We start from the raw sequence: 25,863 nt of genomic DNA, 5'->3' as shown, positions 1-25,863 counted from the left end.
GTAAATAATAAGCTGCCTATATGGAACAACTGGATTTCTTAGTTGTTTATTTAGGTTCCAATTATCATTTTATGTTTTTGGTCCAGAGAAGCACAATATACATCACATGGCATACATTATGATAGAGAGGGTATGGTGTCATTGTAAGGGAAAGGAAAACGTGTATTAGGAAGCAGCAACTGAGAAGCATTTGTATTCATCTATGAATAATCAATTGAACTTGAACCCTCCCATTCAATGCTGAGGGTAAGAGTATATTTTTACAGTCTTCACAGACAGATATTATCCATATCACTTTGCCTATGTTTCAGACAAACAAAAATCAGTTAGTAACATTAATGCACCGTTGAGGCAAATTCCATACATTTTGTCTTGCTCAAGGCTTTTTTTCTGCTCTTAACCAAGTACTAACTAGAGCTATATGGCCATAAGATGCATTGGAAAGGAGCTGAGCTTGCTCATCCTTGCCTCAAGAAATAGAATGTAATGGTACCCTACACACAGCTTATCTGATCTTGGAGGGAGATCTACTTTTTCAATATATGTAAAAAAGGAAGAGATAAGAGGTACTCAGTAAGTTTAAGAGTTGCAATATTGAGACCACCCTCCAGCTGACAGCATCTGCACTCTAGTGTTCCATCATCTCAAAAGGTATGTTGATAAGTGTCCTGGTTCTGGCCAGGACAGGGTTAATTTTTGCAGAAGCCTGCAGGGGGAGGGAGTGGCCAGGACCCAGAGGTTATTCTATACTACCTCATGTCAAGATTCCTTTATCCTGGTCTTCTTCTCATGCCAAGAATTTCATTAGGCATAACACTGAACCCCCAACTTTTTTTCTAGTCCTTGTAAGAAAAACCATGTGAATATAAACACTATTGACTGTCTCATCTGGTTGTACATATGTGCTTCCCTATGAAGGACAATCCTGTTTCTTCTTTCAGGCAGAAAGAAAAAGATTTTAAGAGACCTAGGTCTATGTGAGAAATGGAAACAGAATATAAAATGCACCTGACCTAATACATACACACTTGGGTACCAACATGGGCTGAAAAAACAGGTGCTCTTACTCAAGGCCATTACATCTGGATGTGTTGAGAGCTTGTGCTATGGCAATGAGTCCAGGATTTCCTCTCCTGAGTGGAATAACTAACAAATAGCTACAGCTGAAGATATTCCAGTATGAATTAAGAGAGATGTAAATCACTGTCAAATTAAAAAGGTTGACAAACTGGTTCAGAAGTTCAGCAATGCTCTCTGAAAGTGTGAAAGCGTAGTGTGGAGAATACAAATGAAATCTGCAGGACTCCTCCAAAGGGTCATTAATCTTTATACCATGCTAAAGCTCTACCCAAAGTGTGTTCACAGAAACTGCAAATAGACATCAGTTTTGATCAACAGAAAACCTCAATAAAATTTATATATATTTTTCTTAAAGATATTGGGGCAAGGGCACCCCACAGGCACTTAAGGGGCATTTAAGCCTGGGCCAATGGGATGTGCTAGATCTCAAATGCAAGGGCTTTTGCTGGACCAAATTTAAGAGAACTCTATCTGGCTCCTCTCTGTACAAGGGAAGTCTTAGCTGGCAAAGGGCTAAAGAATAATCTTTTTGAGTATAAGGTAACTGTCTCAGGTAATGATTAATTGGGAAGGAGTGGCAATTCTTCTATCATGAACATGCTAGAGGATTAGGTGTCTTGCTCTTCCCTGTCAGGATGGAAGATTATTTGCGGTTGAAAAGACTTGACTACTAGCAAGGTCAGCATTATTACTTTTGTTAATCTTGATATGGTGTGATATTTCTTATTTAATGTTTGTTATTTGTATATCTTTATGCTGTGTAAAAAAGAGCTGCTGCCTTAACTTCCAATTATGGTATGTGACTGAGATAATGTAAACGGGACGATGGGAGTGGGAGTATGGCAGTACTGATGAGTTCTTTCCTTCTGCCTTTTGCTGCTAAGCAGTTGTCATCTCGTTTATTGTCTAAAATTACTAATTGCCACACTGCAATCACATAAAAGCCAAATGAAAACACCACCTAAGCACTTCTACAATTTTCTTTTGCTGGTGCATTCAACAGATGCATGAGTTAGGGCTTAAGGTATTTTAGGGTTCTGAACTCCATGGCTCCCCAACAGAGACTACTGTGCCTCTAGAAGAAGAGGTATTTTTAGGGTCACCAACCTATGATTCTCATCAGCAGTCATTTATCTGTGTCCATCACTCCTGGAAAGTCTGTGACACCCCATGCTGAGGTGTCCTCACAGAAACCATAAAGCGTACCATTTAGTTCATTTTACAAACAACAGAAATATCATAACAAGGCATAAAGCCCTTTTATTAAGGGGAAGTAGCTCTTGTTTCATAGCCAAAATAGGTGATATATTTCCTTTCAAAGTGAACTAAAATGCCTGCACAGCAAACAGTGGTGTAGTCCATACAAAACAATAGATCCGTGAAGAAATTCAATTTATAAATTCTATTTTTCTAAGGGCAGCCATAATTATAAGTAGCAATTTCCTTCAGTTTCATAGTTGCTGTGCCAAAATAATGGAAAGCCATTGTCAATCTAAATAAACTCTAATCTTTTCATTTATATGAATTTTTAAGAATGCATACAGGAGAGTAAGTGCGCAAAAAAATTCAAGTGTGGCTTTAAATGATTAATATATTATATGGAGAAGTTCTGATCTATATGTATAAATATTATATAAATGTATAATTTTTGAACCTGCCCAGAAATCAACTTTGTTTGTTGACAAATTAATCAGATTTTTAATGCACATTCAAATGCAACTGTTCAAAAATAGAAAAGACACCTATGGGTATTCCTCATGATGGTGCCACAGAGAAGCTGGAGGCCTCTAATATGCAGCAATCGGTACTTCAAGCGTAATGACTGGAAGTGGGAGCACAACCTGTTTGATATTCCATTAAAGCAAAGAAGGAGTAGCTGATATGTTAATGAGGTCCACTATTATAGACAGCAAAATCTTTCCTTTCCTCTTTGTTTTTAATGACTACTATGGGATGGTGATCAGGGAGAACACATGTGCTTCTTTCTGTCTTATCTTGGTACCATCAGTATGATAATATCTTCTTTTAATTCAGAAGCAATTAGTTCACAAGGCAAAATAAAGATAAAATCTACATTTTTTACAGTCTCGTTCAAAGCATTTCAACCAACAACTAGGATCTATATAGCTGGTTGGCTTGCTTTTTTTATTATGCTGTATTAAAATTATTTTATTTTGGTTTTTTTTAATGCTGTTTATATTTTTGGCTTCACTTCTGTTAGTATCAACTTTTCTCTATTTTTAAGTTGCTACCTGCTGTGATTCTTGGTGTTTCTGTGTTTAATTGTTTTGTTGTTGTTTTCTGGTATGTTCTCCAAACCTCAGCTGAACCCAAGACTTAGACAGTATTTCAATAATACCTGCTAGAATTTTACATTTAATTATAATATACATATCTCAAATACATTCAGAAATTTCTTGTAATTCTACTCCAGGCAGAAAATATGCAGAATGCTTTGCAACTTTCCTGATAAGCTCCCCTTCCAGCTACCTTAACCTCAGAAGTAGGATGTTTCCCTGCTGCAGGTAAGTCCATGGAGATGCCACCATGGACAGTGCAGAGGATGCTGTGCTGTTCCTCTCGGCAGCTCCTTGGCTAGGACCAGCACAGAGGAGTGCTTAGCTCTCAAAAACATAAAGCAAGGCACTGGCCCATGCCTGCCCTATTTATACCAGGGTGCCAGCGATGGCTGGAAGAGGTGGTAAAAAATTATGAGAGCAGGCTGTCGGTAGGAAAAGACCATTTTGCCCTGCATGCTTTTACTGACTGCTTCCAGACCTTTGGATAACAAATGCAGAGTTCATCTTCCAGACAAAGAAAGGAAAGAACAGACCAGGGCCCAGTTCCCCTCCATTTCAGATAAAAATTATCCTACACAACAGCTGAGGCTACTACTGCACCCTCTGCTACACACTGTGGTGTGTGGTGAGATCCACCAGGCCAGGATGGCCAAGCCATTGCTATAGTTCCCCCACTGGATCCTGCAAAGACGAAGGACTCTTACTGCTGGTTCTTGGTTCCCCCCTGTCTCAAAGTGACCAGGTCTGCCTGACAGGACTACTTCCCTCTCATGCCAAACCATGGAGATTCTCTCTTGGGTGCTCACTGGTAAATCCCTGGGTACTGATCCCAGCTCTTCAGTCCAGGGCAGCTCATGCCCTGACCAAGTCCTCAGGATACTGCCCATTCCTCCTCCCAAGGAGGTGGGCTATGTTCACCCTGCAGTTGAAGGCCAACCTTCATGAGCTGATTGTATGCCATACTTGACTTCTCGGCATGACTTCTAAATGCATAGAGAAGTCACATCACTACAGCGTGGATCCAGTTTGGGGAATGTGATCCATTCAGGTCAAACTTTTACTGTCTTCGATCGCCACTATTTTGATGATATGTGCTGCTTCCAACATCTTCTCTAATTGACTTACCAGGATCATTTGTTATCTGGCCATCTAGCCTTTGATCAAAAAAAAAAAAAAAAGTGATGGACAGGCTGATCCATGACAAGGGCTCTGCAATAATTGGCATTTCTTTTACACCCACCACAGGGTGTTCACAACTTCCTGTCACAGGAAGTGGAGGATCCCACAAGGAATGGTGTGCTGCTCAACCTCATACTAATAAAGAGGGAAGGTCTTGTTGAAGATGTGAAAGTTGGGGGCAGCCTTGGCTGTAGTGACCATGGGATTTGTGGAGTTCAGTGTCAGGTGAGGAGGAAGCAGTGCAGCAAGCAATATTGCAACTGTGGACTTCAGGAAGAGACTAGAGCTAACTCTAGTTAGAGTTAGAGGGATCTTCTTGGAAGAATCCTGTGGGAACAGGCCCTGCAGGAAAGTGGGGTCCAAGAAACTTGGTTGATATTCAAAGATCACTTCCTCCAGGGTCAAGGATGATGCACTGTGATGAGCAAGATATCAGTCAAAGGCTTACTCCAGCAAAAGCAGGATGACAGCAGGGGCAGACCACTTGGAATGAATACAGAGAGGTTGTCAGAGTAAGCAGAAATGAGACAAGGAAGATCAAGGTCCATCTGGAATAAAAGCTGGCCAAGAATCTGGAGGACAACAAGAAGGGCTTCTTCAAATACATCAGTAACAAAGGGAAAACAAAGGATAATGTGGGCCTGTTTTTAAATGAAGGGAGGAGCCTTGTAACAGAGGACACAGAGATGGCAGAGTTACTGAACACCTTGATTGCATAGGTCTTCACTGGCAAGACCAGCCCTTAGACTTTCTGACCCAGAAGACCAGGATAAAGGAATCTTGTAAGGAAGACTTCCCCTGGTCAAAGAAGATTAAATTAGAGAACACCTAGGCAAACTTGACATCCATAAGTCCATACATCCTGATGGGCCATGGATGCCAGGAGAACTGGTGGACACCATAGCAAGGCCACTCATGATCATCTTGGAGAGATCATGGTGATCAGGAGAGGTGCCTGAGGACAAGAAGACACCAAATGTCACTCCAGTCTTCAAAAAGAGCAAGAAGGAGGACCCCAGGAACTGCTGGACAGTCGGCTTTACCTCAACCCCTAGAAAGATGATGGAGTATCTCATTTCAGAGGCAATCTCTATCCACATGGATGACAAGAATGTGATCAAGAGTAGTCAGTATGGATTCACTAAATCATACTGACTAACATGATTGCCTTCTACAATGAAACACTTACCTGGATGGATGAGGGGAGTCAATATTGCCTGCCTTGACTTCAGCAAGGCTTTTGACACTGTCTCTCACAGAGATCTTTCCAGCCTGCCCCACTTTTATCAGGAATTCCTCAATCTCGGATATCTTTTTCTAAGGTCAGGTTCACAATGACAACTGAGCCAGGAAATCAAGGATTTTAAACAAAAAAGTAGCCTTCAGTATAATGAAGTAACATTTCTTTTTTATCACAAACAATGATACATAAAATGCCTAACAATATGTAGACTTAAGTAAAAATCATACAGTTAACCTTCTACTTCTTTTTTTCATTTTAATTTAATGTATAGGTTTTGTCTTTATTTCAAGGGGAAGGGGCAGGATATAGGGAGAAAAGAGAAAATTTCTACTATTTTATCTTCAGAGAAGTCCTACTGAGATACTTTTTGCCTTGAATGAGTTTTATTTTTCTTGACTGTGGAGTCACAAGATTTGGGGTCAATCAAGTTTCTGAAGAAAGAGAATTCCACATTAAGAACACTCTTTGCTTGAGAAAGGCTTTTAACGCTTCTGTACTGTCGACTATAAAATATGGAGCAAAAGGGTGGGAACATTTAATAGACTGGAGCTGAAACTAAAACCTGGACAATGAAGCATGAAATGAAGTATGCCTGATATCACAGAGAAACAGAATTAACAAATAGGTAAGACAGAGAAAGTACGTAAAAGAACAATCTTTATGAATAAAAGGACATTAGGATTACTGTAACTCAAAGAGTCCAAAATTAAAGGTGAAATGCATTTGTGAAGAAATGGGTTACATCATGTGTAATCATCAGAACACTTAGAATGTATCATAAAAATATCTTTTCCCCTCTGACCTATTTCAAAATGGATATGTGACTGGATTGCATGAAGAACAATGGGTGCTTCAGAAGTGTAGGAATTTAAAGTATTATAAAGCAATTAAAAATTATATTCATTACACTGTGCTGTTTGATAGTACTATATACTTGCCTTTTTTGAAGGAAGGACGCTCTTCTGTTTCTAGCGACAAGCTTTCTTAAGGAGAAACCATAACAACAAGAGAAACATAAAGAGTTTCTATAACCTTGTAATCACACGTGTCATACACAATGTACTATTTCCCTCTTTATAGCAGAAATGCTCAGAAATAATATATAGTAGATGCTTCAAATTATGTTTTCTGTGACAGAAGTTAATTCTAAAGTAAGTATTCCATGAAAGAGAAACAGAGAAAACATTTTTACATGTCTATCATTTGTCCTTAGAGGACACAAAACAAATATGTTTTTTAAAGCTTGACACCGGTATTATTCTGTGTGGCCTCCGGCTATATGCTTTTTCCAGTTTGTAGAATTGAAGGATAAGAAAACAGCTTTGCATTAAGAGGAACACATTGTACAGGTTAATCATAACCATGCAGAAATCAAAATGCTGCCAACAAAATAATGGCGTACTAGTACCAAGGGAGTCACCAGGATGACTGTGAGGGAAGCTGTGGGAGAATAACAACTCCTTTGCATGTGGGGAAGTATTTCAGGCATGTGCTTCTAAATTAATTATTGATGTTGCTGAAACAGAAGTTTTTACTACTGTCGACAATAGCAAATACTCGTAAAAATTTAATTGGCTAAAAGTTAATTTCAGTGTTCCTCAATCATGAAATGCATTAATTGAGAAGAGCCTTTTTTAAGATGTTTAAATTTTAAAAGGAAATAAAGCAGGAAAGCAGAATCAGGAGAGGGAATTTAACAAATGTAAAAATGTTGACAGAAGTGAGAGTCATTACTTAGTCAATATTGTATCAATTAACCAAACTAACCGTAGTCCCTGATGAGAACTAAGTAAAATGGCATGATTTTCTAGTTTGTCTGACTCACTCCCATTATCCATTATGTGTGTACATTAGTGTATACAAATCCGACAAACTAAAAAGCAGTGCCACATAAAATGTGGAAGAATTAGACAAAATAGTGGTTTTAAGGATTTTAAATGCTCTAAATCCATTAAGTAATAAATAAATCATAATTTGTACTGGTGACAGTTGCTACTTTTGAAGGAGAGTGTTTAGTCTGCTCCCAGCTACCAGCTCTCCTTAGGCTGCCATGGGAACATCTGAGAATCACTTATCTATATTCTAAACAAATGGAATCCCAAAACATTTGTAGAAGTACTTACAGTTTTCAGTGTAGCTAGTTAAAATGTAACCATAACAAAAAAAGAGAAAAGTGAACATGAACAAATTTTTTGTTAAGATGTGTGACATCAGGCTGAGACTGACCCACAACCATAGTCCTTTTAGGTAGTACTGGCACTGAGTTTTTAATTCAGCATAGTTGAATAGCATAATATACATATTTAAATAATTATTTAAATGAAAAACTACAGATATTATTGGAAGGTTAAGCTTGCAAAATATTTTCTTTTCACTTACTGAGTTTATATTTAAAGCCCTAAGTTTCTCTATACCTCTGAGAAGCTGTTGAAAAGAATCTGTTCAAAGGGTACAATATAAAAGGTAAGAACATGCAATTTTGCCACTGGAGTAACAGGACAGCCTCTAGTTCCCTTTGAGGGACTTGTGGGTGACCCAGAAAAAACCTCATATATTTGCTATGCCTGTCAAGTGTCTGAACACAGCAATAAATTCACAGAAATACCTGAGAAGGCCACTTGCTCTCCAAATTACCCATATGAGAAACTGTGTGGTGAAGCTTCCTTTGACATCGGTATGGAAACCATGGAGGAGCTTAAGAGAAAGTGTTCACAACACTGTGAGTTTCACTCTAAGTTCTGTATTTTCTGTTTCTGGACTGCAGCAAGACTGTAATATTTCAGTGAGCAACACTTCTGGCACACAGGTTCATTTGATGTTGTCATGTCACTACTGTGACAGGAAATTATGTAAAACTTATTGAGTTATTTTAATATAATGGTCATATGTAGGGAGTGTTTCTTAAAAAATAACAATTCCTTTCTTATCAAACTTTCTCTGTTAAAATAAAAAATGTTAATTGGTAAGGGCTAGCTTTTAGCTCTGAGCTACAATTACACATGAAAAAAATATTTGGATTAAACTGTACAGGAGTCTGTCCTGAGATCATTTCATCTATGAGATTTACATAAATAAAAGACACCCACCTCTAATGCTTTTGTGACAACTATGGTCATCTAACAGGTGCCACAAAGCTCCTTCCCATTGTGGCTTACTGAAATGATTACCACAATGCACTACAGTAAATTTGCCCAAAATGTATCTAGATCACAGATGGGTAAAATTCTCATTCACTTTCATCCCCCAGTTTGAAGACCTGCACATACATTCATTTGTAAAAGAGTTTAAACAATTTAAACAATGCAGTAGACTACAAAAGAAGAAGAACCAACAATCTTTTGTTTGTATAGTTTTACCAATACCACTATAACTAGATCCAACTAGTAACATTATGCATTAAAAATACATTACATACAGTGTGAAGTTTGAATTTTTTAGGAGTAAATTTTTCTACTGTTCTTACGAAAAGGCTACAATACATATAGCCAGTGGCAAAAGCATTAAGCAGTATGTGTTCCTGTTTAACTGAGGCTGGGATACTTATTAAAAGTCTCCTGAAGCAGCTGATTTGCACAGAAGCTCAAGATTTCTTCTGAAAAGGCTGCTTCATGGGTTAATGTATTCATCTATAAATAAAAGCAGTGACAGCTCTCCTGTCAGTACATGCTGATGGACGGTTCCTTTTTCCACCATTACAGCCTTGTGAATGTGGGAAAATTAATTTAAGTGGTAGTTAATTTCTAATGAATTCCATTCAAGCGGTTAATATGGTCCCTTGATGTTATGGTAACCTTCATGGATCATTGCATTATGTAAATAAATTCTACTTTATGCTGGTTTATTAAAAAAAAGAGGAAGATTGGTGAGTCCAGTCAAACCTTCATGTATACAAACAGGCACAAAATTTCTTAAGAAATCACTAAAAATAGACTGTTTATGGGGAATACACTTGATATCCTTCAAAGCATACTATTCATTTTTATAAGACATCCAATTTTTATATAACGTTGGCAGGATCATCTATTATTTGGAGCTGAGAATAAGACTTTTGGAAAGGAAATCCTCTTTGCTGAAATGGTATTACAAATGCAGCTTGCATGTCCTCGAGGAACTCTCCAAACCCTTAGATCAGCTGTTTTGCACAAGCATGAATCACTGGACAAGTTTCACACATCCCAGCTCCCACCTTATTCCGTCTTCTTGGGGGAGAACTCTGACAGGGCGTGCTCTGAGGAGAATGTATACATGGCATCTTACTCCTTGAAGTCACTCAGATGGCCAAATGAGTTGTTCAAAGGCAATCCTAAAATATGTAGAGTGAGGCAAGTTTCCAAGAAACATGAGGTAGATATTCATGTGTCAGACCAGCAAAACCAAAAATATTTGGCAGGACAGCGTTATGTAAAATATTTCAGGAAAGATTAACTCAAAAGGTATATGGTATCACCAATAATGTCTGAGAATGTATGAGAGGAAATGCTTGTAGGCAGAAGCAATATCTTTTATAGGACAATTGAGACAGTTGGAAAAAAAGCTAGTAAACTTTGGGCATATGTGAGAATGATTTGTATACTCAAAAGCTTTCCTATTGTGAGTGATCTCATAAAGTGTATTACCTCTCCTTACAAAGCTGATCTCACAAATTCAAAAGTTACACAAAAGGGTTATTAGGGTGATAAGAGGAGCAGAAAGTCTGCTTCATGAGAAAAGACTAAAAGGACTTGTTTAGCTTAGGAAAATAAGGATTGAGAAAGGACGTAACAGCTATCTAGAAACAACTATCAAGTGAGTAAATTCCCCACGAACAGAAGTGCTGCTTAACAGAAAAGATAGTGTTGGTATAAGTATAAAAAAGTTGTGAAAAAATGTAGACCTGGAGTGAGAAGAAGACTAGGAAGAGGAGGGAAGTTCTAAACTGGCTGAAGAGTGGTGTTAGCTAAAGACACTTTTATTTTCAATGCAGAACTTTATTTATTTAAATAATATTATATAGTTGCCAGAATAGCAGGGAGTTTACGTATATACATTGCCCTCATGACTTTTTGCATTGGTCACTACTCTGCGGACAAAGTGTCCTAGAGTTGACTGTGACCATACTCCTCATGGGCGGCACCTTTACTGCCTGGAGACAGTACAACCCTACCATGCTTAAGGAGACTCTTAGTACTGAGTGTTTCACAGGCCTTAACACCAATGACCTCCACCTTGGCCCCGACCAACAGCCCTACCAGCACAGCTCTCTGCCCTGTTGCTCATGCCACACCTAGACATTGTCCAATTCACACTCAGCACCCAACTATTCCACCTCTCCCTGTGAGCCTTAATGTGAGAGGTACTTAGTTTCACTCTTTATTTTTCAAGCAGTATCAAGGGGTGCCCCCAAAAATCACCAAAAAGGATCTTCCACAAAAATATTTTTGCCTTTCCTTGCCTATTTTTCCTCCTGACTGCTCTGTGATCATCACACATTGTAAATCTTAAATTCCTTAAAAAACAGCATTATTTTCTAGGTGCAACAAGATGGGTGATTTTCAGCTTTCTGTGTTTGTGCTTTTGTTGGATAATGCTGAGTATGTGTGCTGTGTTCAGAAGGCCACAGTGTGAAGTAATTAAGGTGTGAAGACATTAAGGCCAGCTGGAGCAGTACTGGCGACCTGGGATGGGTTGTATGTGAGACTATGACTAGCTAGACTAGTCTAGACACAACTGTTTCTAGATCTGGGTTTTGTCTGAAGAAAAGATCCTGGAAACTGTCATGGATGCAGGGTAGACAATCAAGTGAACAAGATGCAGGAGCAAAATCAGACTGATTCAAACTCACTCATGAGACGCCTTATGTTTTAAAACTCAAAAAAAGCCATCCTAATATATGTATATCAATTCACAACGACTTGAATGACATGTCAAAACATAACTGCAAATGGGAACCACCACGAAATTTGAATGTCTTTCACTGTTGTTTCAGAGGAATTAGGACAAGTGATACATACCTTGCTTTTTTTATTAGTGATTCAGGAGTGATATAGATCAAAGAATGATAAATTCAGGGTAATAAAAATCAGCAAAGTAGTAATAATGATAATGAAGTAATGATGAAAATTATGCTGCTCAACACACTGAACCTACTGAAAACAGTTTCATTTTGTTATATTTAAATGCAAAGTCATACATTTAGCAATCAGACATTGCAGCTACGCTTGCAGAAGAGAGGGTTGTGAAGTGTTAAGCAATGTAAAACCTTTAATGGTCATAAAAACTGACAGTAAATAAACTCTTTACAAAATGCCATAGTAATAATTTGATCTTCAAATGAAGGAAGCAGAAGATTAGTGAGTACAAAATTCAGGAGCATTTTAACCTCAGTGTTCAGCATCACTAAGGTTGATTCTACTTATAGTTCCCGGGTAAGTATTTTTAAAAAGAAATGGTAGGAAGGTACAGAGAACAGAAATATCCAAAGGCTAGAAAAAGAATTTTATACTGAGAAAAATAAGGTGATTAATCTGATTAGCTTAACAAAAGACTAAAAGGGTGGCTCAAATTTAGTGAGTCTAACTTCTGAAGGGAAAAATACAGGACTTCAACAATGAAAGGCTCAACAAAACTCAGTAACTGCAAATTAAAGCAAACAAAGTCACCTTTTTAACAGTGAAGTGACACTATTTTGAAACATAGTTATAGTTGCATGGCTGCTCATCTATCCACTGCATGGACTCTGGTTGAAGCCCTGTTTTATGTTTTATTTCATTACTTCTGGTAGAGCAGAATTCTTGAGCCTACAGATCAAGCCTCATTGTTACGATTTAATATTTACTCTATTGTAGTTCACTTAAATACACCAAATAAGTTTATTTTTTGTTACTGTGGAATTGGTGATCAGAATCAGTGACCAGACAACATAAAACCAACTTGTTATTTATTTAATAGTGAGATGAACAGTCAAAGCAAAACTAAAGTACTTGGCACACAGTCTACATGCAATAGCTCTTACCTAAAGCCTGAAGTTCCTATGAAAGGGATATATTTTAGATATCTCGGTTTTTATAAATAGTAGTCTCCTAGGTTATTTCCTTCATAGTCATGAGTCTCTTTATAAACTGTAGAGACTCTGAGACTGCTTACTGCCAGTCTTTTCCTCATTTAGGCACTGTCCATTACCAAGCTTCAATCACATACAACAGAGAGGCTTACATTACTCCCTGCCTGTCCTTTTGCTTACTTTCAACCACTAAATGAAATCAATCTATTTTTAGATCAAATGACTTCACAAAGTTCACTTTTTATTCCTTTTTTGCACAATGTGGCACATAAGAACAGGTAGCTTCTTGAAACATACCGCTCATTTTCAAAACTGTATTCACATTTACAGACAACAGATTTCAAAGTCTGATGCACAAACTTCTTGGTGAAATGGTGAATTTTTCATTTCTGGAGGCAGGTGGATAACTCCAGCAAATGACAGCTTCATCTTGGGTGCCAATATTCTCTCTGTACTGACTTTCATCATTTTTAGATCAGGTTCAATGTCTTCACTGTGATGAAGCTCTTATAAAGATTGCTGCCTCCACTACAAGTGGGATACGGAGCAATAACGAAACCGCTGCAGTTTATCTCCCAGAGGTATAGAAGTAAAACACCACCACTTACCTAAATAAACTGGGCTGTAAAGTGTGACAGTTCAATAACAGCTTCATGGGCAGTTCAGCTATTCCTACAGGAAGACAAATTCAGTCCTGGAAAGCAGAGGAGACTGGGCAGGTGAGGGCATGACCCTTCTTAGGTCTGGTGAGTTAAACTGTTCCAGCTACTTGGAAAAAATCCAGCTCCTTCTCAGCCTCTGGGACTAACATTTTCATGCCCCTAGCTGATTTCAGCTACTGGTACAGATTTTAAACTCCAGATCAATAACATGATGAGTTGCAATAGAAGGGATGCAAGTATTTATAATCAGTTTTATTAAACGAAATGGGATTACTGTATTCTTAACTTGCATTTTAAAAGTAATCTGATAATTTTCAGCAGTGCATATCAGGGTGTGTCCACCCCTGCTGATTCAGAACTTTAGAATATGGTGATGCTGCAGATAAATGTAAACCAGCTTTGGTAATGAAACCTCAATAGTGTCAGATCCACGGAGCTCGCTGAAACCACGGAAAGAACTTGGTGTTGCAGAGAAGATATTCTGAGCAGTGCCTCCAACAGCATGTTGTGTCTATTTGCACTGTTAAACAAAGAGGAGAAAGCAGCCCTGCTTCTGGCTTTTTCCTTGTTTAAGAGTATTTATATTTTTGTTTTAATTTTTCTAGCAAAACAATACTTCCAACTTTTAGTTTTCCTTTGCGTAGTCATAGACTCATGGATATTAAAGAAGAGTCACTTACTTCACCTATACAAATAAAGTTTCCAGTTGCTAATACTTGGCAAAAGCATTAGCAATCGCTTTGAAATATTGCTAAAAATTCCAAATTCTGGAACAGTCGCCTGCCAGTCAGCTAACCTCAGGGTGTACTGCCTTGATCTGAGCAGGCACAGCTTCCCAATACTACAGTTCCTAAAGACTTCTCCCTCATCTGTCATTATTGAAGAGCTATTGTATTGAATTCAGCAACCAATACTGTAATTCCCATACACACAACCACAGACATTCTGTCTGACAGTCATTAATATGCATGAGCTCTAAGATTTATCCTCTAGTTGACCTAAATACATCTCTACCTGTTGCGCACCAGGAATCTGACAGTCTCATTCCCTAGAAGAGTTCTGAGGAGTTAAGCAAGTTCAGTCACTCACAGCTGCAAATGATTTTCATAATTGTACAATGGAGACAGTCACAGGAGACATCAGTTGTCACGTTCCCACTCCACTATAGGGATTTAAAGAAGAATGAAGAATTTCAGGAAGGGACAACCTAGACACAAAAGCAGCAGGAAGCCAAAAGCTGAAAATGTAATTGGAGCCTGAGTGTAACTTCAGTTTTCAGTGTATGGATTAGTCTTCCTGTGTTATTGGGTCCTATTTCCCCACCTTAAACCATTTCACATTCTAGCTGCACTCTCCTTATCACTGCCCTCCCTTTCATCTTCATGGGGGAGAAATAAAAAAGAAAATGCATACAATTATGGAAATTATATAGATTGGTATTTTTAGTATTACAGGACTAAAGTTTGGCATGTATCTTAAGTAGTTGTTGTGTACCCCATTCTTTGCAAACAGCTGTTTAAATAGCACAACATTCAGAAGGTCTGTAATGAAGGCTGTGAACCCTTAGATATCAACCACCAGCCTACTTACTGGCTGACATTATTTCAGCTACTTATTTTGCAGTTGCTGTAAACAAACCTAAAATAAACACGTAACTCCACCAGCTCTAGTCACCTTCCTCATGTCATTCAAATGACAGAAAGCTATAGAATCTGATTTTTTTTAGAACACCTCTGTAACAGTTTGTACAAATCAACTAAAAAGTGGTACTTACAAGTGTGCGATTCAGTATCCTGTCTAACATTTGGAAAAATTGAGACAAAGGCAAAATTACTTTTTCAAGATTATACAGCAAGTCAATAGCAGAGTACAATTACAATTCAGAGCCTTCTAGTTTCTAATCCTATAATCCTCTTTCCAAAATCTATTAAGCACAACCAAATATGCTGTTTCAGTGATGGCCATGAATGCTGCTTTCTTTTGAACGCTCCACCCCAAGTATCACAAACTGACCGTCCAGATGAAAACACATGAATTTTTCACAGTCATAATAAAAACCTGAATCCAAATTACTTCACATCTCAAGTTTCAGACCAGTAGCGCTACAGTCAAAGGCTTTAATTAGGAAGTAAATTTTTCTCATTCTAATTTGTTGAAATAGGCTGCTGAGCCAACAATGTAGAAAAGCTTGTCTTAGGCTAAATGAGATGAAAACATAGTAATCTGTGCCTTCCTCTGCTGTACAGTAACCCTATCCCTAAATTTCACTCCTTGTTTCTGAGTATAGATCATGTTTGACTCCGTGAATCTGTCTCAGAGTCCCACACACTCCTGAATTCAGAAAGTCTGGCCAGAGAACGACTGGTGTTCCTCACCCTGGCAAGTCATACCTGCAGGTCTCTCTTCACCATCTAATGCTGCTCTCGGCAAATGGAGCCCTGGTTTGAACACTGCCTCAGTGACCCAACAGCAAAATTTGTCTTCTATCAGTGAGCTGCCTTCTTCTGACAGAACCAAGGGGCTGGATGAACTTTTTGGGAGGCAGTAAAACCAGCTGCCAGTTATCTTTTTTTAAAAATCCAACCAACCTGCAGACCTTCACTTCATCTGATGGCCAGTCCATAGCTCAGCCCTTGCACAGTTCTTACTATCCTCTAGAAAAGTGGATAGGCCTGGAAATCACTTTGTTTTTTGGACATACATACACTGTTTACCTTAAAGGTGTAGTAATATCTAAACTCATAAGCTACCACAGGGGTTCACAGCACAAAGGCATTTTCTTCTGCTGGAACAAAACACACAGCACACGCTTAGAAATGTGTAGCATTAACACTGAGAATCAGAGCTTCTAAAACCTCCAGTTGCTAAGACTGCTTAACCGAAAAACCACGTTAAAGGTGTAAAATTTTTCCATTAAATTTCTCTGCTTATATTTTATTTTCACGCACAATCAATGGGTATTCAGAAAGTAGTTCTTTTTCATGACTGTCTGAATTTCAATCAAACCTTTTGAAGTACAGCATGTTTTCTGCTATTTCAAGTTTCTTTCATTTTAAGGAGGCTTTTACATTTGAATCAGTCTGTCTCTAGTTAGATGGAGCTCTCTCCCTTCATTGCCATGAACTTGTTTGATGCCCCCCAAAGATGGATGTGTATGTTAACTAACCTGCTCCTCTTTCACTATTTCCAGTGATCAGACAGACAAGTGAAAAGACAAGCCACTCAGCATACGGAAAACCAGTCAATAACTACTGCCTCTGGGATGCTTAGCCACAGCTTTCCAGGCTTAGTTTCTCCTTGTCTATGAAGCACCTAGCAAAAAAAGATGCAATTATAAAAGTTACTGCAGTTGTAAAGTTATGGAATTATAACTGGGCAGAAAAGGTCTTCAAGGTCGTACTATCCAATGTTACAGCAACTTCAAAAACAGCATTCAACCCATTTTACCTCTTCTAAGTCTGGGGCACTTTCATAGTACTCTGGCAAACCTGTAGCAGTAACTTGATAGTTTTGGTGCCTTTTGCAGTTCACAGGAAGACTGAACACTGCTGCCTCAAGCACAGCCATGTTCGGAAGCATGAGGAACAACTTTGGAGATTGCAGCAATTTTGGCTAATTAATTAATGGGTACCAATCCGTCAGTTTGCATTCAACATCATGCTTGCTTATGTGACCTCTGAGGCATTACTGCTTTCAGTCATTCTCTCCAACCTCTATTAGGAGAGAGTTGTTTCAAGGGACATTAAAAAAAAATTAATTCTAAAGCCTCACTGATTTATGCAAGTGAGCCTAAAGCTCTGGAGAAGCTTAAGGTAAGTTAGGTGGAATCTGAAATTGCTTTTTTTACCTTCTTTGCTGTAGAGACCTGCACCAAATGGTTTACAATACCCACCCAAAAGGCAATGATTCCTCTGTACTGCCTTATTTTCGTTAAGGTTTGGGAAACTGTAGAATAGCAGGTTTCTCTGAGGGAGAGGAGGCTGTGAACACTTCTGAATACACTGTGAATGGTCAATATATTATTAAATTACTTAAGACAATAAAACTTTAAGAAGTGTTGATTACTTTAAACTGACTAAAGTACCACCATCTCCCTTCAAAACCCAGCTATAAGCAGCAAGGTTATTTACACTGGCATTACTGAAGCTACACAGGATTATGTCTGCTGTAATTTAACAGTCAAAAGAAATTTCTACTTCACCTAGAAGCAAGGCAAAAGCTAGAACATTATTTTTTAATGTGACATATTTTGTATAATTTGCTACTTAAGAGTCCGCCTGAGTTTGAAACTACTGGCTGTTATCACAACTTTCAACATCTAAGTTTGGGGGTTTTTTTAAGAAAAGAAAACATTGTATATTTTAAGAATTGAGTTTATTTTCATTTTGCTTTAATTAAACAGAAATGCATCTCAGATTCCGATGATTCAACTTCACCCTTACTAAGTTTAAAGCGAGGCGATTTTAAGTAAGGCTTCACGACTAAGACAGACGAGAGGTCCTGAGAGTTGTGTCTTCTCATTTCAGTTCCCAGCATCCACGGTCTGAGTTACGGCAAGGGCCGTCCAGGACTTAACTCGCTCAACGTCTGGGTTATGATGAAACATTATCCCCCGCACCGTTTGGCGGTCCGTGCCCGCGGCAGTCGGCTCTCTGAAGCCAGGGGGTAGCCGGGTGACAGCCTGCGGTCTGGGACAGCGGTGGGGGGGCTCCAGGCCCGGCCGGCGAACGCCGCGCTGGTTCCGTGCCCGCCGGGACGGCTCCGGGCCCGCTTCTACCCCTTGCGCTGCTTGTGCCGGGGGTTGGTCTTGCAGTACACGTAGAGCCGCCCGCGCCGCCGCACGATGTAGCAATCCTTGCAGCGCCTTTTCAGCACCGTCTTCGTCTTCAGCCCCGCCACCAGCGCCGGCAGCGGCGGCCCGGGCGGCGGCGCCACGGCCAGCAGCAGCCCGCGGGGGTCCCGGCACGGCGCTGGGGCCCCGCCGCTGCCGCCCGCCGCCCGCCCCCACGGGGCCAGCGAGCACAAGGGCGAGCGGCACAGCGAGCGCAGCGGGCCCGCCGCGGCGGCCGCCCGGGCCAGGAGGGACAGCATGCTCCGTGCCCTGCGGGGACAGCGCGACGGTGAGGACACCCGCCTCGGTACCCTCTGCCTCTCCCCTCCGCGGTGCGGGCGGACAGACAGACAGACAGACACCCCCCCCCACGGCGCCGCTCCCCCCACACTCACCGCCGCCACGCGTGCCCTCCCGCAGCCGGAGGCGCGCGCGGGGGCCGGGGAGGGGCGGGGCCAGCGCCGTGCCCCGCCCGCCCGCCCGAGAGTCACGTGCCCGGCGCGAAGATGGCGGCGCCCGCCGCGACCTTCCGCTGGCTGGGGCGGCCGCTCCGCCCGCTGCTGTCCCGGCCCGGGGCCGCCGCCGCTGTCACTGCCGCTGTTCGGCCCTACGGCGTGCGGGTCTCTGAGACCGGCGAGCTGGTGACGCACACGGGGCAGGTGAGCGCGCCGGGCCTGGCGCTGCCGCCCCTCCGCTGGCCGGGAAGGGCTGCGGGCGCGCCGCGGGGAGGTGGTGTGCAGGGGCTGCGGGCAGCGCTCTGGCGGTGTGAAGGGGAGGCTTAGGTTGGACATCAGGAGGAATTCCTTCGTGGAAAGGGTGGTGAGACATTGGAATGAGCGGCCCAGGGAGGTGGTGGAGTCGCCGTTCCCCGCAGGTGTTTAAGGAAAGACTGGATGTGGCGCTTGGTGCCGTGGTCTGGTTGACGCGGTGGTGTCGGGTCAGTGGTTGGACTCGGTGGTCTCAGAAGTCCTTTCTGACCTGTGGTTGAGTCTGTGTGATTCTGTGATTCTCCGTTTAGCAGGCGCTGTGGAAATTAGTGTTCTTGGATGACACGTACCCAGGTTTCGGAAAAAAAACAAAACAAAATAACAAAACAAAAAACCGAAACCCACCAAAACCCCAAACCTGTGGCTATTACCGGGTGTTGCAGTCTAAACCCGGCATTTGACCCAGCCGAGGAGCTGACAGGTGGGAGGTACCCCTGTGCCAGTGCCTTGTAAGTCCATTTTATCTCTTCAATGGAGAAACCGAGGGTGCGAGCGGGGGAGGCTCGTGTGGTACCCTATGGAAATGCGAGAGCAGCACGACTGGCGGATATAACGTGGGAGGCCTCTCCCTGTGGTTACTTAGCGCAACATAAATAAATACAAAATTTGAATTTCCTAGTTTGGTTTGCCTTCTAGATGACAGTGGGATATCAAGGAGATGAGAGCTAAGGCTCGTGTTTAGTTGCTTTCATGCCACACCCCCCACCATCAGATTCCTTTTCTTTTCTGCATTATAACGAGGAATTTATTTTCTTGTGAGAGAAACAGAAACTACTTTTCCTGTATAGTACATACTTGTAAGATGATGATAATACTTGAAACCAAGGAAACAGTTTGAACTATTTAGTCTGTACACCTTTGTGTTCTTTGTTTATAGTTGCTGCTATTTAAAGAAAATCAAGTTTATTTTATGTTGCAGGTATACGATGAGAAGGATTATAGAAGAGTTAGATTTGTTGGACGACAGAAGGAGGTAAATCATTCTTCTTTTTCTTATAGACAAGGGGGTAGTTTGTGTTTTGGTTTTTTTTCTTTGTACCTGATGTCCTCAACCTGATTGGCATTAAAAAAAACCAAAACCAAAAAATCCCCAAAATAACCAACAACCAAGAAAATAACCAAACTCGAAACCCCCTGCCAAAATGATCCAAACTGGTTTAGATTTTGTGTTGCAGTGATTTGGGTTTTTTTTCACTACAATGAAAATTGTTTGTTAAGACAGCATATAGTGTCTTCTGTCTACCTTCCTACTTTTGACAAACTTGAAAAACTCAAGACTTACTCTGCACCTGTTAAGTGCATGCATTTAGGTTGTTGAAGTTGTAGGCATTTGAGCATCTTAAGCTCGGAACAGTTTTTGTTTAAAGAAACTTTTCGTATGTTTTTAATGTCATTGGTAAGTCCTTTAACACTTGAGTTTTCTCAAATGATCAACCAGTTCAGCTCCATCAGGGATCAGCTGGCCTTTGGGAGAGAAATAGTTTCATCTAAATTGTATTTCTCAATGTCTGAGCCTCTGATCAGTGCTTTAGTGTTAATGTTTATGTATAGTGGAGGCATTAAATATCAGGTATGGTAGATTTTTAATATAGTTGCATGTAATTATTCTCTTCTTAAATTAAGCTGAACTAATTATACTGATTTCCAAGTTTTCATATTGAGTTCACCTCCTTGTGTCATGGATACAATTTAGCTCATGCTGTGTGACAAAAATGGGGATTCTACATGCAAAATAATTAAATGAAAATGCCACTTAAAATGCTGAATTAGCTTACATCTGGAAGGATAGTTGGCAAAGGAGGTCTCTTCCAAGTGTACTACCTGTTTCTGTGCTACTTCTGTAAGTTCATAGGAAATGCTTCTTAAGCCTAATTCTCCACAGGGCAGGGTCCCTCTAATGTGCCTGACCATCAGGTGATTTCAGACTCATTGTGGTGTGGAACACCTAGGGTTTTCAATTCAATCCGGTTCTTGCTTCTCCAGCAAAAGTCAAGCTTTAAGTCTGCCGAGCAAGGTTTAATGCTAAGTTTTAATTGTGAAATTGGGACAAAATTTACACCTTAAATACTTAAAATGATCCTCATCTTTGCTTTTAAACGGAATCTCTCTGTAGGGGCTTTGCCACTGTCCCACAGTGTGTTTCAGCTGCTGGTATTGACAGGGTTTGACATCCGTGTCTGTAGTCTGAATGTTGTCTTGTTTCTGAAGCAAAAGCTCACCTGCAATGCTGGTGACTTTTCCTTCTCCTCACTTCTTCTCTTTGCCTTCAGTATGGGCCAGGTAGTTTAGTCTGACTTGTGATCGGATCAGTCCAGCCACGGCAGCTTTCTTGTCTGGGGACACAGCCACTGGACACCCCCAGTGAGGGGGTCCGTGCCTGTGCTGTGGTGCTTCAGGTGGCCACTCAGTTCTGCCAGCCTAATTGTTAAGGAAACCCATGTGTTTTAGCTGACATCATTGCTCTCTGTGCTGGGTGTGCAGAACTGGGGGATTAGTGCTTTCTGGCAAGGGCCTAAACAAAACCAAGCATGGCTAAACTGCACCTGCTGCAGTGCAGCTAGGTCATCCTGCCCCTCTATACCCCTAAGGTAGCACAGGACCCAATTCAACACTGCCATCCTCACTTCTGCTCTACCCTTTCTGTTGGGCTAGTGCAGCAGCTGAAGATGTGAGGAGAACTGACCTCACGGTTGGTCTGTTTTAAATACCCTCTCTCCTGCTTTCCCTCTTTGGACTTGGGTCAAATCCAAGTTTGGTTTTATCTCTTTGGTCTCCGAGATCGTGTACTGACTGGCACAGGCAAGTAGGTGGAAAGAAGCAGCAATGGAATTGTCAGACTGGCACTGTGGCCAGGAAAAAAACTGCCCATTGAATTATGCGTTGGGCAGGGCACACCTGGATGTGCTGAGGGAAACAGCACCTTCGTGCTAAGTACTGCTATGCTGTGGTTGAAGGGACTTGATGGAACTGAAACCACTTTTTTTTTTTTTTTTTTGTGGTGTGTTTTCCCTGTGAATTCCTACTTGTTTAGTAGGCTGAACCACAGACAAAATCATAGCTATGGAGTAGATTAGAAGTTCTTGCTTTCCCCTCTCCTCACAAATAACTTTGTGATTAAAAAATGTTGGCAAGAGTGGAGTTCTTACTTCTGAGCTTGAAGAAAAGGGGTGTCATGGTGCTATCTCCTTCCTTTAGTGAAATCAAAGATGGACATTTTTGAGCATTAATAAAAGCAGCAGTAAAAGCCCAGGCAGTTTGGCAAAAATTACATATGGCTTGTCAACGTAGGCCACAGACAGCAGGGTTCTTGATGTTGTGAATTGCTTCAATACCAAAACCTAATTTTTTGTTAACTTTTTTAAGCTATCATCTTCTTTTGGAAAAGACAAATTTGTTGCTGGCAAAAGTGACTTTTTCCACTTCTGTACCAAAAATGCAGATTTTGGGGTGACTTAATTGAAGACTTGGTGAAAGATACCAAATAGTTGTGTGCTGGAACTATATGAGAATACTGCTGTAGTTCCTAAGGATTAATATAATGGATGTGTAGCTGTCTGTTTCCCAAGAATTTCATCCTCATTCAAGTACCAGCATGTTTATGAGCCTTATACACAGAGCAGTAGATGGTGCCTTCTTTGGGTGCACATATTTGATACTCATGTGTGTATAACATCGCCTTTGAAAAAGCTGACCCCTCCTGGAGTATTTTTACTTGAGCTGTGGTGGTAGTTGTCTGCTCAGTGCTGACTTGGAGTCTATTGGAGTGCTGTAGTTCATGCTGAGGCAAAAGATGCCTATCCAGAGATGGATACATTTGCCAGGTCATGCAGGTGTGCTCTAGGAAAAAGCCCTACTTGTTGGTGATGTGCATATTCAGGAAGTGAATGTGATGGATTTACAGAGTGGTGTAGTGACATTTAGAGGCTTTTCTTTTTTCTAATGATGAGCAGTTTGTCTTTCTGACTTGTTTTTATGCACCTGATTCATGTTTTTGTGAGATTACTGTGCGTGATAGAATAAAGTGTGTGGTTAGAGACTAAATTACCAGCAACTGTTTTATCTCATGCTGACCTTACTTGTCTCACTATTATTTTTGAGTTTATCAGCAGTGATTCTTTTGCAGTTTTATCATGTAGTCACTAAAGCAGAATACAGAGACAGTGTTGGTTAAATATCTTCTGTTCTTGTCTGCTTGCTCCTGCTCTGTTCCTCTGCTGAATCTGTGTGGTTCATGTAAACCCAAGCACTGATGTGGCTTGTCTTATCAGGGGAAGGGGATTACTTTTTCAGAGTTTAGCATGTAGTTCATTGATCTGGCTTATGGCACAGAGTTGGTGGAGAAGGTGGGAGAAAACCTATGCAGTGACTTCTCAGAGTGACTGTAGTGGAACTGCTTGTGAGGCAGCAAATACCAGTTGCTTTCTGTTTGAGTGGGGAAGGTATCTGAAAATTTCCCTCTTTTTCCTACAGGTGAACAAGAATTTTGCAATTGATTTGATAGCAGAGCAGCCTGTGAGTGAAGTTGAAAGCAGAGTGATATCATGCGATGGTGGTGGTGGAGCTTTGGGACATCCTAAAGTATACATAAACTTGGTAATACCTTTATTCTGCCTACAGCATATTTTGCCTGTAAATTGTTTGTAAGATAATTTACTTTTTGTCATGTTAATTTAACCAAGTAAAAGGAGTAACCATTTGAAGTGCTCATTTTGTTTGTAGCCTAATATGAAATGGGAAGAATTAGAAGGCTCTTATTTGAAGTCACATAAATTTCTTTTTGAAATTTTGATTAATAGGACAATATTTTTTTTAAAAAAGAAATTAAGTGAAGTGGTAAGAACAAGCAGTACCTTGAGAGCAAAGAAAAAATATTCTTACTGTGTTTTGAGACTCTATTTAAATGCCACCATGTAGACTGACAATGCATTTCCAGTATTCTTAGGAATATGCAGTTTATTTTGAATTTTGAGAGTGTAAGGGAAAACAAGAGAAGATCAACCAAACAAACCTCTCTTTCAGTCTTTGGGAATCTTGGTAGTTTTGAAGGTTGAATGTTTCAATCATAGACAGAGAGCCAATGAAAAATAATTGTTTTACTATCCTCCTATTGACTGTAGTGATAATTTCCAGTGTATTCTTGTTCTAGAGAGTAAAAATATTGAGGCTACTGTTATATGACCTTAGTGGAATCAGCGATGATGACCTGTTTCTTAAGTGCTGTTCTCAGGCAGACCCTGATTGCAGATGTCTTGAAATCTCTACTTGCTTTGTCATTTGCTTACTGCCCAAAAGAACGGTAGGGGAGAGCTGGTGCCCTTTGGTGGTGTTGTGACTCCTAACTATAACCACAAGCATTTCTATTTTGAAAAAAGAACTTTGTAATGATTCATTTGACATTATTCAAAGTTAAGTGCTATGAGGTTCTGATTCATATAACACTTAGGAAGCTTCAATCTTAGCTTGTGAAATGTTCTCCAGCCTTAACTTGTGTAGCACACTATTGTTCAGTTACGTTCATGTTGATTTGTTTGACCTGTACCGCACTCTTCTTGAAGAATGCTTTAGTTTGTTGTGAATTTTGAGGTCTTTTTTGTGTTATAATCAAATTACAAGATGTCTGATTTAGATCTTGAAAGCTAAAGTCTGCAAACAGAGAGAATGGCATTAGATCAGCTTGTTTTCCCTGCTCCTGACAGTTGAAATCTAGGCTTTTGGGAGTGGAGGGTAGATTGGATTTTTGGCTTTGAATCCCATATTAAGGAAGGGGAACCATGAGTTTAATTTGTTGCATGACTGCAAGTAGTTATGTTGCTAAATAACAGAAGATTCCTGAGTATTTGACTGTCTTGTGTTGTATCTTTTGGAGAAAATAATAACATTTTATACAGCAGTAACTGCTTCTTTTCTCTGAAACATTTTATTTCAGTATTTCTCATAGATTCCTACTGAAATTTCCTCCTTCCTGTAGCTAACAGTAACTCTGTTGCTGACCAAAATTCCTGTCTTGGAAATGCCAAATCTTATTCTGTATTAAATAATTATGAAGTGATCTTTTCAGAACACTGAAGCAGATATAACTGAACTGGCTTAAGGTGTCTCCAGTTTGGAAAGAGGATCCTTTATTGCTGAAGAGATATCACTTGGCTTGACTTCAAAATTATGTTGTTGAAATTAGGCCTCGTAGCTGAAAGTCTGGCAGAAGGGAAGCTGCATAGGATAAAGAAACAAAGCATGAACCTCATATAATAATTTTTTCTTCCAGTGTTTCAAATAAGATTAAACTTAGGCCTTCAGCTATACTGATCAGTTTTAAGATAGCACCAAATAAATAAGAGAAAAATTGTAATTTCTATAAGTTTTTTTAAAGTGAAAATAGCAGCTGTTTTATTTTTATATTTTTGCAGGACAAAGATACAAAGACCGGAACATGTGGCTACTGTGGACTTCAGTTTAAACAGAAACATCACTGAAAGATTATACTGGTGTGATTACAGATTTCTGTTCAGATGTTAATGTTCAACTATAAATAAACAATATCTTTAGAAAGCCAAAATTAGCATTTGTGTTTATCTTAACTATGGAAAGTCCAATCTGTACCTTTTTAAAACCGAGGCTTGTCAAGTATTTCAGAGCTGAATGGTATTACAGATCTGCTTTGTACTTAATTTGGTTTTGGTGTTTGGCAGACTTTTCTCAGGCTTGGAAGTGGTGTTTGGCTGCAGGATAGGTTTGATTTGTACTGGGTAGATATGTATTTTCAAC

General features: G+C 40.2%; 2 protein-coding genes across 2 annotated transcripts; one reads left to right on the top strand and one right to left on the bottom strand.

Annotated features, from left to right (window-relative positions):
* Window positions 1–17,855: 17,855 nt before the first annotated feature.
* MRPL36 (mitochondrial ribosomal protein L36) lies at window positions 17,856–18,641 on the bottom strand. Its single transcript, XM_050326777.1, has one exon. It carries the CDS (start codon window positions 18,592–18,594, stop codon window positions 18,277–18,279), a length of 318 nt encoding a protein of 105 aa, XP_050182734.1. The 5' UTR covers window positions 18,595–18,641; the 3' UTR covers window positions 17,856–18,276.
* A 179-nt stretch (window positions 18,642–18,820) lies between these two features.
* Window positions 18,821–25,654, top strand: NDUFS6 (NADH:ubiquinone oxidoreductase subunit S6). The gene is made up of 4 exons (XM_050326764.1): window positions 18,821–18,993; window positions 20,021–20,074; window positions 23,572–23,694; window positions 25,506–25,654. Exons 1-4 carry the CDS (start codon window positions 18,841–18,843, stop codon window positions 25,569–25,571), a joined length of 396 nt encoding a protein of 131 aa, XP_050182721.1. The 5' UTR covers window positions 18,821–18,840; the 3' UTR covers window positions 25,572–25,654.
* Window positions 25,655–25,863: the final 209 nt, after the last annotated feature.

Source organism: Myiozetetes cayanensis, unplaced genomic scaffold (assembly GCF_022539395.1).
Source record: "Myiozetetes cayanensis isolate MyiCay16 unplaced genomic scaffold, myiCay2020 scf1, whole genome shotgun sequence".
NCBI lineage: Eukaryota > Metazoa > Chordata > Aves > Passeriformes > Tyrannidae > Myiozetetes > Myiozetetes cayanensis.
Note: the sequence above shows the minus strand (reverse complement) of the source record. Positions and strands in the feature narration are given on the sequence as shown.

Bases quoted from the DNA above. Each gene is read 5' to 3' on its own strand.
- NDUFS6 (XM_050326764.1), top strand. From the start codon at position 18,841: ATGGCGGCGCCCGCCGCGACCTTCCGCTGGCTGGGGCGGCCGCTCCGC. The intron at 18,994-20,020 runs GTGAGCGCGCCG...TTTATGTTGCAG, and splicing joins TGGTGACGCACACGGGGCAG to GTATACGATGAGAAGGATTA. The intron at 23,695-25,505 runs GTAATACCTTTA...ATATTTTTGCAG, and splicing joins CTAAAGTATACATAAACTTG to GACAAAGATACAAAGACCGG.
- MRPL36 (XM_050326777.1), bottom strand. From the start codon at position 18,594: ATGCTGTCCCTCCTGGCCCGGGCGGCCGCCGCGGCGGGCCCGCTGCGC.